The 17928-nt window shown below is 34.6% G+C and overlaps 2 protein-coding genes across 2 annotated transcripts in view; one reads left to right on the top strand and one right to left on the bottom strand.

The window, feature by feature from the left end:
• The window catches only part of LOC127238325 (ubiquitin-40S ribosomal protein S27a-like), an 857069-nt gene that overhangs the window by 378433 nt on the left and 460708 nt on the right, over positions 1-17928 (bottom strand).
• Positions 1678-2834, top strand: LOC127238324 (28S ribosomal protein S31, mitochondrial-like). Its single transcript, XM_051206905.1, has one exon. The coding sequence runs from the start codon at positions 1739-1741 to the stop codon at positions 2792-2794; it is 1056 nt and encodes a 351-aa protein (XP_051062862.1). The 5' UTR covers positions 1678-1738; the 3' UTR covers positions 2795-2834.

The following is a 17928-nucleotide window of genomic DNA, read 5'->3' as shown; positions in this document are numbered from 1 at the left end:
TCTAGAGTTTATATATTATCTTCTTGTGGTCTTTGATGGAGTAAAAGAAAAATAGTCATGGTTATAGTGTTCCTTAGTTAGGATTAAAGATAAGTTACACATAAGACTTTAGACTCACAAAGATAAGATAGATAATGGAATATTTTTAAAATCTTGCTAAATGTTAATGGACTACATATTGTTAACTATAGTTCTTATTTGATAACTCTTTTGTTATATATTTTACTATGCTAAAGTTAAAATCCTTCTTTTTATTTAGACAGAAAAGAGATGATGGGAGATGTCATTCTGTAAATGTGTTTCTCTTATTGGTTAATGAATGAAGCACTGTTAGCCAATAGGGAAGCAAAATAGGTGGGACTAGGAGAGGTGGAGGATTCTAGGAAATGTAGGATGGGGTTGCAATGTCACCCCGGGATGCATGAGTCTGTTGTTCTTTGTAAGATAAGACCATGTAGAAATACATATATTAGTAATTATCAGTTAAAAATTTAGACAGAGCTAGCCAATAAGAAGTGCTAGTTAGTGTCCAATAGTTTCATAATTAATACAGTTTGTTATTTGGGGCTGACATGAACATTGGACAAAGTTGGGGGGAAAGTGCTCATAACAAGACCTCCTTTTAATTCAAATTTTAATTAAAATATTACATAATTTCCCCTTTTCTATCCTCTCCTCAACTCCCCCATGTCTCTTACTCTCAAATTGATAGCCTGTTTTTTCCTATTGTTAAACCTATCTATCATCCTTCTTTCTTTCTATCTACTTATCTGTCTATCATATATCTATATAATACATACATAAGATGAATAAATACATAAATAAAACTAAGTCTATGTGGTGTTATTTGTTTGTATATACCTTTAGGGATAACCACTTGGTATTAGGTAATCAATTAGGGATTCATCTCTGGTGAAGACAGCTCACCCGTTCTTAACAGTCATTAATTGCCTGTAGCAGCTGTTAATCTAAGGTTAGACACTGGGAGATTTTTCACATGTTGACATAACAACTAGTGTTGAAAATTTTCAGGTCTTATTTAAACGGCCATATTCTTGAGATGTCATGGATGTATCTTCCCTGTCATCTCTGGAAAATACAATCTGATGCCAGACTTCCTGGTCTTCTGGCTCTCTGCCCTATTTCTGTCCCTTTTTCCCTATGTTCCCTAAGCCTTAGACATAGGAGTTGTGTTGTAGATGTGTCAGTTGTAGTCAGTTATTCTCTGAATTTTGACTGCTTGTGGCATTCTGTAGTGATCTTTCTCTCTCTTGCAGAAGGAAGCTTCTTTGATGACATGAGAGATTACATTGATGTATCAGGAACAAATGGGTATTTAGAAAGCAATTTGTAATTTTACTGATTACAGAAAATGGATGTAGGTTCTCCTCTATGACCCACAACCTCCCTAGTCCCAGGAAGTTTGCTGGATTTGCAGAACCATGGAAGATTTCTCTCCTGTTGAGTGGGTCTGAAGTCCAATTAGATAGCTCTTGATAACCACCAAGAAGTTTGTGCCATCATTGCATCTTTATGAATATTTTGGCATACTGGTCATGATTGTGATTCATTGACAATACAGCTTGGTATGACCATTAAATGCTTTCTATCCCTGGCAGATTTACATCACCTTCATTACTATAAAAGCCAATCCTTGGGAGCGATGCACTAGTTCGTTCGTTCTGTTGCTTGAGTTTGTGTTTCCGGTTGTGCTTTTGCTTGAGTTTATTTTTATGCGATGCGCCACAGAATACCGGCGTTTGTACGTCCTCGCCCCTTCTCGGGCCTTCCTTTGTCCCCTGGAAACTGGGATGCCTCTGTGGCTGTGTGCGCACTACCCGCGGCTCGGGCCGGAACTGGCAGGATAGAAATTAATATCAAAAGACATTTTGGCACTGGTAACTTGATCTATAGCAAGAAAGACAGCCAGTCTGTTCGAGCCAATGAAATTTCCCAGAAGGCAGGAGAGAGTCAAGGCAAAGGAGAGGAGACTTCAAAAAGAAACCTGCTAGACATTCTTAAAAATATGAAAGTTGAACTTAGCACAGTAAATGTACAAACAACAAAGCCTCGTGGCAAAAGACCTTCTACCAATCTGCAGGGTATAGTAAGAAGGCATCGAAGAGCTCCAGAAGACCTTCCAGAGAAGAGAAATGAGTTCCTGAGTCCTGAGTTGGTAGCAGCCGCCTCTGCTGTTGCAGATTCTCTACCATCCGAGAAGCAGACAACCAAGTCGGAGTTGCTCAGACAGCTTCAGCAACACGAGGAAGAGATGAGGGCTCAGAAAGACAGAGAGAAGCACAGGGTTAGTTACCGTCACATAATATCAGATATGAAAATTGCCAGATCCACTTCAAGAGTTAGTACAAGACCACAGCACCAGGTTCAGCTTGATGAAGGAATGGACAGTTCTCTTAACCTGGCGAAGCAAACTGATTTTAAACAAAGGAAAGGTTTATTCAAGGGGGAAAGACTTGGCATTTTTGACGTCAAGGCATTTGCTGATGAAGCACCTGAAGTAGAAGCACCCCCTTCTCTCTGGGAGATAGAATTTGCTAAGCAGCTAGCCACAGTAAATGAACAGCCTTTGGGGAATGGATTTGAGGAGATGATCCAATGGACAAAAGAGGGGAAGCTATGGGAGTTCCCAGTTAACAACGAAGCAGGTTTTGATGACGATGGTTCAGAATTCCATGACCATATATTTTTGGATAAGTACCTGGAGGGCTTCCCCAAGAAAGGACCAATTCGCCTCTTCATGGAGCTGGTGACCTTTCAAAAAACCCGTATCTGAGTGTTAAGCAGAAAGTCGAGCATATAGAGTGGTTTAGAAAATATTTTAATGAAAAAGGGATATTCTCAAAGAAAATAAAGCAGAGTTCACTTAACATCATGAAAAAATTTTCATTTAAGCTGTTGAAGATGTATATTATAGCTAAATAAAAATTTCATTAAATTAAAAAAAAAAAAAAGCCAATCCTTCGGGAGGAAGCTTTCAGGTAAGATCCAATTTTAGTTTTATGTCTAAAAAATTGGGAATTAGCTTAAACTTCTAGGAGGCAACTAAGGACAATAGCAATATCTTAGATCATTTGTAGAGCATTTTTGCCTCTCTGCCCCAAAACTGGAAAAGCAGTTTCTCATGCCTGGAAAGGGATTTTATTAGATGAACCCAATCTAGAGCCAGTTCTAGACCTTTGAGAACTATGAGTTCATGATCACAAAGGCCTTGTCATGCCCGGAAGACAGTGTTTCATAGCATTCTTTTCAATCCCCTATATCTTATATTCTATATTGATATCCCCTGGACCTTTAACAAAGTGATATCAATATCCCCTTTAAGGATGAACACTCAGTAGGCACATAGTATTTTTACTGGTTCTGTGTCTCTTCACTAATCTCCTCCTACTACAAGTAAGAATTTGTTTCAGCAAGGATGAGATCCACTATTGCCCATGACTATATCTTGTAGGTTTAAAGTTTATTTTGTTTTTATCTTATGTGTATGGGTAATTGCTTAAATGTATGCATGTGCACCAAATATATATCCCATGCCCATGAAGGACAGAAGAGGGCATCTGAACCCTTGGAACTGGAGTCGCAATGAGCTGTGAGTAATTATGTGAGCAATTATTCAGGTAACTGAATCCTAGTCCCTTGGAAGAGTAATAAACACTCTCAGTCACTACACCACATCTAAAGCCCCTATCATATTTTTGTCCCTGTCATCACTTCTAACATGCAGTATACTTAATTTTTACTTGTTTATTGACCACCATCTCCAAAAGAAGGCAGAATTATTATTTTTTATTTTATTTTTGGCTTAGTGAGTTATTCTTTACTCAGTCATCAGGACAATTCATCACAAATTGCCTCTTCTAAAAGTTCATATGAAAGATAAAGGAATGAAGGTGAGAAAAAGAACATCTGACCACTAACTATTCCTAACTTTTACTAATACATCAGCAATACATTGAAGACAGGAAACAAGTTCATTTTATTTTAGATGTCTACTTCAACCAAGGATAGTGACTTGTGCCTGTAATCACAGAAAGCATGAAGTTGAGATCCAAGAATAATGATAAATCAATGGCCAACCCAAACTATGTAGTAACAAGCTATAATTTTGTATTAAAACACTGGCTGAACCTGGCTAACCAGGCTAGTCAAAATGGTAAACTCTGAGTTCAGTAAGATACTCTGACTCAGTGTATAAGGTGGAGAGCAATAGTAAAAGCTATTGAGGTCAACTGAACCTCAATTCATAGTTTCACAAACATTCATGCATACATACTTACATATACACATGTGTTCATCATGCATCATCTCAGACATGGTTCAATATGCATACATACACAAAATAAGCAAATAAAAATAAACAAAATCTTATTTAAAAGAAAAAATCTGGTCCAAGAAAGAATAGATTGGAAACAATACTTATCTCTCTCCTCCCTAAATTTCAGTTTTTGTATTTTCATGATAAATTAAATTGAGGTTGTTAGGTGAAATCACACAAACTACTCTGAGCTTCCTGTGCATAAATCTACAAACTCCATTTCCCCCCAGTGCCATTACCATTTCTCTCAGAATCTTTGCAATGGTAATCAGTGCCCACAATACACATCACAGTCCCCTATGAATTTCTTACAAGATTATAAAGGTTCTGGTTTTTCTTATACCATATTAAACCAAACTTAGAGAGGTGGCAGCAGCTATTTGTAATTTTAACAAGTTTCCCTAGAGTTGTGGATATTGATGTTGATGTTGGAATCCACGGACTTACTGCTCCTCCTCTCCCTCTACACATCAAGTCATTCTTTGCCTTATACACAAAAGATAGCTTGATCTGCATTGTCTGGTGCATATTTTCCACTATCAGTTTTCCATCGTGGTTGCTATGAGGCAATAGGGTTTCCATAGAGATGAGACATCTAGTTCACATAGGAATGCAGCTGAAACAGTTTCAGTGAATTCTATATGCTTGTGTCTGCCTCCAAGGTAATGGTAAGTACTGTCTTTTCCACCAGGTACACAGATCTATGGTCTTTCATAGAGCTGGCCAGCTGCCTTCTATTTCTCCACTCTGTGATCATGGTTTCCATACAGAGAAGATTTCTTAAGCACACCTGTGTCTTCTCTATTAACCATACACTGACTCTTTCTGGGAAATAGGTCCATAGTCTCATTCTGCCCTGGTCACTATACGTTGAGAAGTAAATTGCTACCACTGATTCATTAGTCATTGTTCTTTCTGAGATCAGGGTCTTTATACCAACTTCATCCACCAGCCTCCTGCAAAGGAACAAAGCCTGCCCAGGCACAGAGTCCTTGCTAAGTGGAAACGCTTAGTATTAGACGCTGATTATCTGTTTATGAGAAAATGGACAGTGACATTTCTTGAAAACAACTTATGAATAACATCAGTCATCTTTGCTACTGAATCGCTGTATTTTTAAATTCTGTCTTAAATTTTTGTAATCCTACTTGGGCAGATTAGTGATAATGATTCTGAGAGATATACACTTTCATGAAATTATATTTAGTGGGATTTTAGTGTAAGGTATATAGTTTGTGTTTCCAAGGAATAAGAATGACTAGAAAAATAATGAATATGATCTTGTAATTCAAAGGTGAAACAGATCTTGAGAGCTAAATTACTAAAATCCCAGGTGTTCAGAACCTAACTCTACTAACCCTTCAGGCTTCTTTCTCTCTTCTTTGCATTATAATAGTCCTTCTTATAATTCTTCTCTATCTTTGTTCTAGGCTACTCAAGTTAACAATTGATGATACAAAAACATTAAATAGTTCTTCTACATCCCATTTCACTTTTCAGCTATTATGTAGCACATCCTAATGTTCACTGGGGAAAAACAGATGATAGTGGTATAGAATAAGGACATACCTGAAAATTATGAAAATTTCCTATAATTTCATAAAATGTCTGATGTTTGATCCATTTTGCATTTAAGCCATAATATATATATATGCATATATATTTACAAATATATATATAAACAATAATATATTGAATACCCCAGACTCTGTTTTTTTAATTAAATACTTTTATGTTTTAAGATATTGAAATTTCCAACTGATATATAATAAAATATGTGATTGTCTTTATATGTCTGTATATGAGATATATGTATATACACATGACCTGTATTTATGAAATAACAGTAAATATGGACTATGGAAGGATGTCAAATAACCATTTTTTTTATCTCATCATTTATAGAACTGGAAATTTCAAATTAAAATAGCAGTGAGATATTAATACATGCCTATTAAAATTGCCCAAATACAAAACACTGATAATATCGTATAAAATAAAAAACGTGGAGTAACAGAACCATTATCCCTTGCTGGTAGAAATGCAAAATGACTTAATCATTTTGGATAAATATTTTACAAATATATTTTAAAGCTGAATGTTATGGTATCATATACTACAAAATCACCTTAGCTGATATGTACCTGAAAAGATTGAAAACACATTTTCATAAAATACTACAAACAATATGGTACCTTTACTAGTACCTCTACTGCCAAAAATTAGGAGTACTCAGCCATTTTTAACACATCCATAAACAGCCACAAAAGCCATATCTAACTCCTAATGAGTATTACTCAAAGAAAGTGGCCAGACTGAAAAATGTGCCATACATTATTGTAACTCTATGACAGTGACAACAATTAATGAAAAGAGATACTATGAATTCTAAGAAAGCAAATTTGGGTATATGGATGACTTTGGATGTAGGAAATTGAAGGAGGAAGATACATAATTATAATAATCTCAGAAAATGAAATATTTTTTAATTTAAAAAAGATAAAAACTAAAAAGGCAAAACCATATAGGCAGTGGGATTTAGGGAAAGAACCAGTTTTTTTTTTAAACATCAGTTTATGCATGTGTGTGTATAAGGAAGAGGACCATATTTGAACTATGGTATGTATAATTTCATTTGATGATAGAAATAATTGTTCAGATAATGGGAATAACTTTCCTAGATCTTGAATTATATATTTACAGATACTGAAAATAGATGGAACGAAGTAATTAACAACACCCTGCTCACTTTAATGATAGAAACAGATGTTCACATTTAAGGCCTCAAATCTGAGTACTTATCATTGAACTGCTGCTTATGAGGGGCATTGTGGTCCTCCTTTTCATAGGAGAGAATATTGTAATGCAGATGATCATGATTGTCTGAAAATATCCCCATCACTAACAATACTCTTTCTACTCTCTTATTTGATATTTGAATGGAGATTACACTTAACAAGCTCAATTATGTCTTCTCTTGCTTGGTGGGCTGCATTTAATCATAATTGTTGGAAGAAAATCCACAGAAGCATCTTCCAGCTCAAGTTTTATATTACCACTAAAACTAAAGAAAGATAGTCTGCATGTTATGTTTAACAAGTTGTTATTAAGAATAAGGATGCAAGAGAACTTTATTAGACAGGTTGATGTTGAGGCTCAAAAAGTAGAAGCTGGCAAATTATCTGAGAATGCTGGGTCTGGTCCAGATTGATGGTTATTTTCTTTTTATCATTTTAAAAAGTACACTCTAATTTCTGAGGTCAATTTTTTAGTTGGCTCACTTTTGAAATACAGTAATGTTGTATACTGGGTAAGACTGGCCCTTTTACAAATACTCTATTTCCTTCCATTACTAAGTATACAATATTTGTATTGGTAATTTAAAAAAAGGCATTCAAAGACTGGTGGACTCCAAAATAGTATTTTTATTTTAATCGTTAATTTAAGTAAAGATGCAACAAAATTATCAAGGATTAATATTGACATCTTTTCCAGATTGTTTACCTGTAGTATAATCGTTAAAACTTCACATGTCTTTTTAAAAATGCTAATGCATTTAGTTACTTTCTCTCTTGTGAAATATTTACTGTGTTTCAAAAATTTTCTATTATGATTGCACCAACAACTGGTCTTATTTGAATGTTTTCTTTAGTATCCTGATTATGTTTCAAGAGGGGCCTTTTACAAGTATTTTGGTGGATTAAATAATAATAAATCTAAGAAAATTTGGATGTTACTAAAGCATTGTGAGGGAAGATAGGGATGGGATGGGAAAGCCAAAAGGAAGAGAAAACAGAGGGAAGTCAACTAAGGGGGAGTCTCCTGGAGGAGGGGAAATTGGAACCTTCAAAGGAGGAAAGCTGTCAAAGTGTTATTTAATTTTACATTTCCATACAAGATACTTAATATACTAATTAGGCATTCAAAATTATCCTCAAATACTACTTTTCCTCCTTTCTTCTCTTGCCAGTTGATTTCTTCCCCTCAAAAGGAGAAGAGCTTGTTTTATGAGGCATTCTGACATTTTAGTTATATGTTTGCAGATATTTTCACAGGTAATATTCACCTTCAAATTTTATTTTATTTTTTTTGAAATTCATTTGTACAAATATGTGTGGTTAATTTAAACTGTTGTTAGCCACCTCTGCATTTTAGGTGTATTCCCTTTTCTTTCTATTATTAGGCATGCATATGTTTGCTGGACTTTCATGGAAATGTTTCCAGCTTAACAGAGTATTTGTTAAACATTTTATAACAGTATGAAATAGTTTTACCTTCTCTTCCAACTGATTAAAAAAAAGTTCCCATCATAAAAATGAAAATATTGTTACTGTAATATGACTGGCAATTATGTAAAATATCCCTCATGTAATTTCTTCATATAGCACAGCTGGATACTTTCACACTTCCCCCATTAATTTGTCCTTTCACAGTTTTAACAACCCATGTAATGTATGAATGCACATTTCTCATTTATAGTAAAATCATCTTTGTTTCTTATTTATTGAGGTCTAGAAATAGAAGTCACTCAGTTAAGTAAGAATCACATGTATCAAAATTCTAAGAAATTTTTAATCAAATTAATGTAGTAAATTGAATTTTCATGGATGACAAACATGAAAAGAAAAAGACATGGCAAAATTACAGAGGAAGCTATATGAGGAAGCGAGTCACTGTAAACATAAGCATTATAAATAAATAAGAAGGAGGCAGGCGACTTTTCATAGCAACTCAGTGGTTTCTAATTCAAAACATACACATAACAATAATAATTATGAAGAAAGGCCATAGGTTTGAGGGGTGGTGTTTGGGGGCACTAGAGAAACAGAAGGCAGGTAATGGAAGGGAAAAAATGATGTCAATTACAGGATTCAATTATTAAACTCTCCCCAAAACAGTAGGGGAAATGTTTCTTTCTCATGGTTTTTATTTGTTCAGAATATAGAAGTTAGATAAAACCCAACATTGTGATTAATGCGTGATTCCATGGGAATCAAACATGAATGGTAAGCTTGGTAATCATGTCTTCTGAAGACAAATGTGGAGATTAATCCCAGAGACGCAATTCTCATATTTATCAAAGCTAGAATTCACAGAAATTCCCCTCCCCCTTGGTTTGTTTCCCACCCCTCTCCCCACAAATAATAGTTTGAAAAAGAAATCTGAGGTTTTTTTTTCTTTCCTACAAATAAACAAAATAACTAAAAAACTAGATATCAGGGGAACTTTTTCCCTAGTTAACATCCAAGAATGTCCCTGGAGTCCTCTAAGTGCTTGGTGAACTTTTCACATGAGGACAAGCATGTGTGGAAGGCAGGCTCATTAGCATGCAAATCATGAGGGGAACAGTCATCATAGATGCATTTATTTGTTTGTTTCTCATGACACTGAAATTATGTCTGAAAAAATACAGCCAAGTAACTAATTGTGGCTGAAATTGGGCAATTACTCCTCAAATTAGCCAAATGCAGGTGTAATTATTATTTTAACAATACTAATTTCTCATGGTAATTTACAAAGGAGTGTCTGCATTTAATAGAAAAACTCCAGCTGGTTGACATATAGCAAATGAAAGTTGAATTTAAAAGTACAAATGAAATTACTGACATATTCACACTGAAAGAGAGAGATGGAGATAGACGAAGATAGAGAGATAGGGAGAGAGACAGATGAATAGGCAGGCAAACTGACAGAGGATAGAAAGTCAATATCAAACCGTAATATTATCACATTAAATTTTTATGAATAAGCAAATGGAAAAATTTCAATGTGGATATACTGTAATACTTAAAGTTGATAATTTATTTGCATGTGGGAGTAGATTTCTGAGGCCAACCACATCTATTAAAAGACTTTTAAAGTATCACTTCAACTGAAATTTTCTACTCTACCATCTTATGAGTTCTTGCCCTTACTTCTAAGTCTTTGTTATCTCTCATCTTGAAACTGAAATAATGCACAATTAATTTTCCTTTCTGCATGGTTGGTTTACCATATCGACCATGGCCTTTGAAAACTACTCATCAGAGCCAATAACTTCCATGCCCAAAACTTGGCAATACGATTAGGCCACATACACAAAAGCACTAAAGGATCATGAGGTTTGTTGGCTTGTATTTGCTAACCTCTTCTGAGATTCCACCATACAACCTGCACTTGTTGCAAACTTTTCCTTTGTTCTTCCCAGCCATTTTTTCCCATCCCTCACTTGCAGTGGAAAATTCCTTCCCCAATTCTGTGTTCACATTGTTAGTAGACAAGGTGAAGTCAGTTTAAATTACAACAGTCCCCATTTCCTAGTGCTTTGTTCAGTTCAGTCCATATGGAAAGATTATATATATCCCTCTTGTGCTCAAAATAAAAGGCTGTTTCCATAGTGGTAATTAGAATGTGCACATCATCAAATCTAGAAGGAAGAATGATTCAAAAGAGAGCCATGATGGCTTTTTAAGTCTTTATCATTCTTAAGGGTGTTTACATGTGACTGCCTTTGCTAGACACCTGTAACTTATGGAGCTTCTGGGTTTATGAACAGGAAATATGAAGAAGTATGTGGTCAGAAGACAAATGTAGGATCTACCTTGTTCTGCTAGGACATTTGCTGGACTGAAATCACATTTCCTGGCATTGTTTACGGTGAAATCTCTTAAGTTTTCTTAGAAAACACCAGCCAGCTGGCTTTTACTTTTGATAAGCATTAAAATGGATGTTTCTTTCCATTAATTTAATAAAACAACTAGAGGCAACTTCCAATAATGTGTGTGTGCATGCACATGTATTCTTATGTATGTGTACAACATCTCTGTATCAACTATACTGATTTCTGAAATTGGAAATAATTCTGTCAATAATAGTTAATTTTATGTTTTTGAAAACTGCAAAATTTCTCAGTAGAGCAACTGCTAATTTGTATCCTTTTGTTGGTTTTGTTCAGTTGTTAATCATATGCAGAATCTAAAATGGATATGATCATGCTTTAAAGGGACAACCTTTAGTTGTCCCTTAGAGATTGAAAACATAAACCTCTTTAATAGCTTCTCATTACTTATATGAAACATTCTTAAAACAGAACATAAGATCTCCTACATTAGGCTTGAATACATTTGCAGCTTCAATTTTGCCATTCCCTGTCATGCATTTTCAGTAATGGATTACTCAGAGCTGTCTTTATTTTGTATTTTCAACTACAGCCTGGTTTCCACCTGTTTGTTTTACTTGTTGCTTTTGTAAGCCCAGAAAACTACATGTCAATGTATAAAGTCTTATTAGAACATTATTGTTCAATTATTTATATATTGCATATGGCTAATTTTTTCTTTCTTTTCTTTTCTTTTTGTTTTTTGCAACAGAGTTAAAAAGTTGCTGCTGAGGCAACATGGCTATCAAGCAAAAATTATTTCATATCTGGTGCTTGAAATAAAAATATTTGCTGAAATTTAAGTAGAGATAGACGTTAGCACACAATATAAATGGTATGGCTTCTGTTTGCTTTGGTCACAGCCCTTGTGTCACAGACATCAAGCCCTTGCATCATCTCATTTACCCTTCATACCATCCATCTGAGGTAAATGTAATCATTTCTAATTTACAAATGACGAAGGATGATGTTTATAAAGAGGAAATTACAATGAGGTCTGTCCAAGTGAGTAGAATGACACTTTGATAACAAATCCTAACATTTATACTAAGAAAGTATGGTTTTGTTTCATTGACTTTTGACTTTCTGCTTTGAAATAATTAAGGACTCATGGGGCAATGTGTATGAAGTTCCTACACACTCCTGCTCTATTTTTTCATTGCAACTTTCTGGCTTCCTACTACAATTCATTTGTACCCAGGTGATTCCAAAACACCTTTAAATCAAGTCAATAAAACAATGACTAGAAATAAGGATGGACAATGGATTTGTTTTAGGTCCTTACCAGAGTTTGGTGCTGTTATATTTGTGATCTGATAGTTTTGTATTGATATTTCTTTAACTCTATTGTATTTACTTTATCTCATTTTTAGACTATCTGTTCTTCAGAAAAAATGTCTACTTAAGGGTTTGGCCACTTTATCACCAAGTTGATTTACTCGTTTGTGACTTTTAAGATTTCTTTATATGCTCAAATACAGCTCTTTTATGATTAGTGTTACCTACTACATGAAACTTTTGATTGTGGCTTGGATATAAAGAATCCCATATAAGCTCTGAACACTGAGCCCCCAGCTAGTTGTGCTCTTTGAGTTAATTATAGGTCCTATGAGAGGTGGAGTCTTTTTATTTTTATTTCCCTGCCTATTAACCTGTTCGTTGTCTCCTATCTGACTGAGAATACACTATGACCATCCTGGCTTCTGTGCTTGTCACCATGTGTTTCAAGCCATGATTCTTTATCACCTTGAACAGCCACATTAAAGTCTACTTCCTGAAACTATTCTGGTTAGATATGTTGTAATAGTGATGAGGAAAGCAGCCAGTACAGAAACTTGGAGAGGAGGAAGATGGGATTGTTACTGAGCTAAGTGTGACCACCAGCTTCTCAGCCTTTCAGCAAGTTTGTAGAGGGATGCAGAAGAGCTGAAAACAATCTCATCAGCCATAAATATGTTAAATTATTCAGTCTGAAAGACAGAATTAAAATGTATTTTGCCCAAACCAATGACTTCCAGGTAAGAAGTTTTTAGACAGATAATGGCAACTTCTCACAATATAGTCAGCTGACCTACAATGTCAAATGCTGCAATGCTGCATAATGTAAATTCATATTCTAGATTCTATCTTGTGGTTTCTAGAACTAAATGAACACTGTACAGTTATGGAAGTAGGTAACTCTGTCCACTTTAATTATATTATAATGAGAGTTAAAAATTTGATTGTACTATTACTAATATTTTCTATAATATAGAGAATTTGAAATAATTCATTCAAGTGCTTAGCAGCAGCTGCCTATAGGATTAGTTATAAAGTTAAATCATTTTACTTGTAACACATGTATAATGATATCTTGCATGAGGACAAACCTACCTATGGATGAATGAAAAGAGCAATTGTTACATTATTCAAATAGTGTAGTTAGTATCATTTCACAGACCTTTCTGCATGAAAGAAAACCAAGCACACAGAACTTAATTGAGATTACAAATTACTAAATAGGACAGTCTGGCTCCCAAGTCCACATGTGCAGTACTACTCCACAATTGCTCTCGTTTGGAAGACCATGGAAATCTCACAGATGTGCGACAAACCTCCCATGAGTTGAAAAATCTTTCCTTAACAATATCAGCTGGTTGCAAACTGAGCAGCTCATGGAGGCTAAACATTAAGGAAAGTAGTATTATATAGAAGCCAGATGATTGTGTGAAAGATTTGGAATATACCCAGGCTTCATGTGACATGGTGACTAGAAACTAGAGTAAAAAGAAAATTAATGCCGAAATTTCCTGTATCATAAGGAGCTTCTCTAAGTAAATAAGTAAATATGCTCAGATATAGTCTGTCTATAGGGACTGCTTGCATACTTGGCATTTGGATTCCTGAGTGAGTAATTGAAGTTTATATGAAGTAGGCCTCTGGCTGAAAAATGGGGAAAATATCTTCACAGATTCCATTTTGAGCATGAGAAAATAAAGAGAATATAGTTATCGATTTGAGGGAAAACTGTTGCCCTAATACGAAAGAATCACTGAAGAAATTGGAAGTCCCCCCCGTGTGTGTGTGTGTGTGCGTGTGTGTGCAAGCACGCGTGTGTGGCGTGTGTGTGAGACAGACACAGAGACAGAGAGAGAGACCGACAGACAGACTTAATGAGGAAGTGATAGGCCTACACTATGAGAGATTCTAAAGAGTGTTTATTCAAGCTGTTATTGAACTTACTACATGCTTTAAAGCTTTTTGTTAGGAGTCAGTCACAAGTTAGAACAATGATTTCATGTACTGGATTAGTCATGCAAAAATAGATGACTACAGCCTGGAGAGGTGAAGGAATAGACAGGGTAATTATAAAAAGGTTGTTGATCAAGCAGAGTTTGACTGAAAGGTCAAAGGTAGGCTTCTTTCCAGTGTCATCAAGAGCATAACTCATTTAATAAATATGTTTTAGTATTAACTGTGTACCATGAACTTGTACAGTTCAGTGGTATCATTATGGTTAAATTGGGTAAAATCCTTGTTCTTAAGAAGCTGAGTCTAGTAGGGGCATGAGATAATAAACAAGTGTACATTATGAGGTCACTTTAAGATAAATGTTTTTCTCAGCTAAAATAAATTGAGAGGATGGAGTATAAATTAGGGCAAAGTGGCTGGCATAGCATAATCAAGGAGATGAATTCTGAAGAAAAGGCATCAGGGAAAATGCATAAATGAAATAAGGGAGTAAGCAAGAAAACATCTGGGGGAATGCAACGGGGAATATAGATGCAAAAACCCTAGCAGATTTACAGTATTTAGTGTTTGACTAAAAGGATGAAAGACATTGCATTGAAGTAGAATGAATTATTTATAGAAAATGAGAATATAGGGACAGCCAAAGACAAGAGTATGCATGGCCTCTAGAACTAAAAAGAAACTTCCAGTTAGCTGGTGACAAAAGGCCATGTGATGGTTTTGCTGTTTACCTTAACAGAGAGATACATGATTATGCAGGGAAGAAAAGTGAGCAAGAGCCACATATTAGGAGGATTAAAATGATAACAGGTAAATAATAGTACTGCTTATGTCTGGTAGGTAGCAAGAACAATGATAAAAAGAATGTATTATGAGAAAATTGACAGAAAGGTAAAGGAAGCAAATGTAAATTAGATAAAAATTAATATGATGAGTTTAAAGATATTGATATTAATAATCACGAACATGTCACAGATTATATAAGAAGCAAAACGCCATTCTACATTGTTTATATGACAAATAAAAGACACAAAAATTAAAATGAACTTTAAAATATTATAACATAAGTACAAAGACTATTGAAATAACTATTGATATAACCTATTAAATTAGTAATACTGGCTATTGATATTATTTAGAAATATAGAACATAAATAAATCTAGAATAAGAACATCATTTGGAAAAAGGTAAATTATTTTATATTTTAAAATTTGTGAATTAAAAAATTAATGAGTATATAGAGCAGACACTTAATGTAAAGAAGAATTAGAAAAAAGTCTCACTATTACAAAGCAGAAACACTATCTAAAACCACACAGACACAAAAAACTACAAGACCACTTGAACATGCTTAGTAAAACACAAACTATTCAAGAATACAATGAACAGTCATCAGTTGCCTATAAGAAGGATGTCTGTTCCAGCAAGTGATGATGCATTCACATCATATATGATACGTTAAGATTACATGAGATGCCAGTCAATAAGTCATGACCAATTTTACTCATCATCGCCTCAGTTCATAAGAAACTTGGTGGGAAATTGTACATGCAATCATCTATCATCCTCTAAAAATTAAAATTTTGTTATATTTACTGTGTGTGTGTGTGTTGTGTTTACATATATGTCACAGCATATCTGTGGAGGTACAAAAACATGCAGGACATGGGTCTTTCTTGACTCCATGCAGCCCTTGGAATTGAATTCAGGTCTTCAGATTTGTGCCTGATAGACCATCTTGCTAGCTCTAAAACTAACATCTCAATGGGGAAAATACAACATCTTCTGGAATTATAATGAACAATGCAAAAATGTCTCTTATGTTTGCTCAATACCATAATATATGTACTAGTTGTATAATTAGACATATTCGAGATTTAAGAATGATAGAAAGCAACTACAGCTTTTCTATTACAAGATTTTGTAGAGTGCCCAATGACTCTTAATTCAGCATTAAAAAATAAACTAATAATGTGAAAATATTGTGTAAGATAATAGAAAAATTACTATAAGACAATAGTGGCTGATTGCAAACTCTGGGAAGTGATGTAAAGACAACTTGTAACTTGCTCCCTCATAGAGCTAGTAGACTTACTTTTAAATCAATAAAAGACTATAGGGTTCTAAGGGAAATGGTAGTGAAGAAACATGGAAATCTAAAGAAATGCAAAAGAAAGTTTATAATACTGGAACTATTGCTTCCCACTGCACACCAGCTCAGCAAGACACCTAATCATCTCTACATGGCTGGAATCCAGAAAACAGAACACTATGTACACTCAGAGCTCAGAGGGCTTTCTCACTAGCATGATGAGGACTTCAGCAGTTTTGTTCTGTCCCTAGTGGCTTATGTCTGATGCTAAGTGCTAGATGAATGTGGTTAAAGTTGATGGATCCCATCTGACCAGCCCCCTGCTACTTTATTATTGGCTCATTGAAAATACTTGGATCACAATGACTGTCCTACACATTTGTCCTAGGAGAAGCTTCCTATTTTAAATAACAGATTTTACCTGATTTAGGTATAGGAAAATTCAGTCCTAAAACCCTGGGAAAAACAGTAGATACAACAGTGAAGAAAAGTTGAATACTTTCCATGGACTTAAAAAAGATGCAGGATAGCCTAGGGTCAAACAGTTTTGAGGAGAAAGATAGATGATCAAACACTTAGATGAGGATTCTGGGTGATTAGAATGAAAGAGCAAGAACAATATTCAAAGAAGTAATAACAGAAATTTTCCTAATTATATCCCAAATGGTTAATTTAGGTATATAACCAATAGTGTATAAATCAGATGAGCAAGAAAAATAATTGTCCACATCTCAGGAACCTCATCACATTCCAAGTAGTATGAACACAGACAGAGCCACAGTCATGTCCCAGTAATAGTTCAGGAAATTGAAGACATCAAAAAGCTTGAAAGCAGCAAGATCACAATGTTCCATAGGAGCAGGACCTAAGGAGATATGTGTCTATTCTCAGAATGAATAAGAAAGAACACCTCCAATGTACTCCATGCAAAAAGGATCCATTAAGAACTCAACATTCATCTTCTTACTGTTTGACAATAAATTTTAACAGTAAAATTTAAGAATAAAGAGGAAAGTATTTCTGTTGGTGAACCTGCTTTAATGTCTCAGAGGTGACATACATATTTCAGAAAACAAAAGAAATGGACGAATGGAATGGCATAAAAACAAATATGTTTTCAAAGTGTGGATTTGATGTAAGATCATTTCAAGAGTGTACAGAAAATGCAATACAAGAGTAAAATTGAAGTGCCCTTAATTTCAAATGTGTGAAAGAATTTAACGTGTTTCTTAAAAATATATTATATAAAAACACTTAAGGATGCAGTTTAGGCAGCATGACACAAAGACACTAAATTTGGCATAGAATAAATGTCATCCCTATATAAATGGATAAGCTAGCTTAGGTCCACAAAATTGAACAATATTTACCCATAAAGTAATGAAATACTGATAAATCTTGTAGAATAGATGACCTTTAAAAGTGTGCTGAGTGAGTGTACACAATTGAAAGAATGGGAATTGTATGCAATTTGTAAATTAGAAACTCCAAATAAGAAGGTTGGAGAAAGTGGAAAGTAATTGTTGCTTTAGGATAGCTTAGGAAGAAATACCAAGAAGATACAGGTTTTCTCAAAAGAAAAAAAAAAGTATTTTAAAATATTTTTGTCAAACAGTATGTCAGTATTTAAA

This window comes from Phodopus roborovskii, unplaced genomic scaffold (genome assembly GCF_943737965.1).
Source record: "Phodopus roborovskii unplaced genomic scaffold, PHOROB, whole genome shotgun sequence".
NCBI classification, from domain to species: Eukaryota; Metazoa; Chordata; class Mammalia; order Rodentia; family Cricetidae; genus Phodopus; species Phodopus roborovskii.
This window is presented reverse-complemented; position numbering and strand designations above follow the sequence as displayed.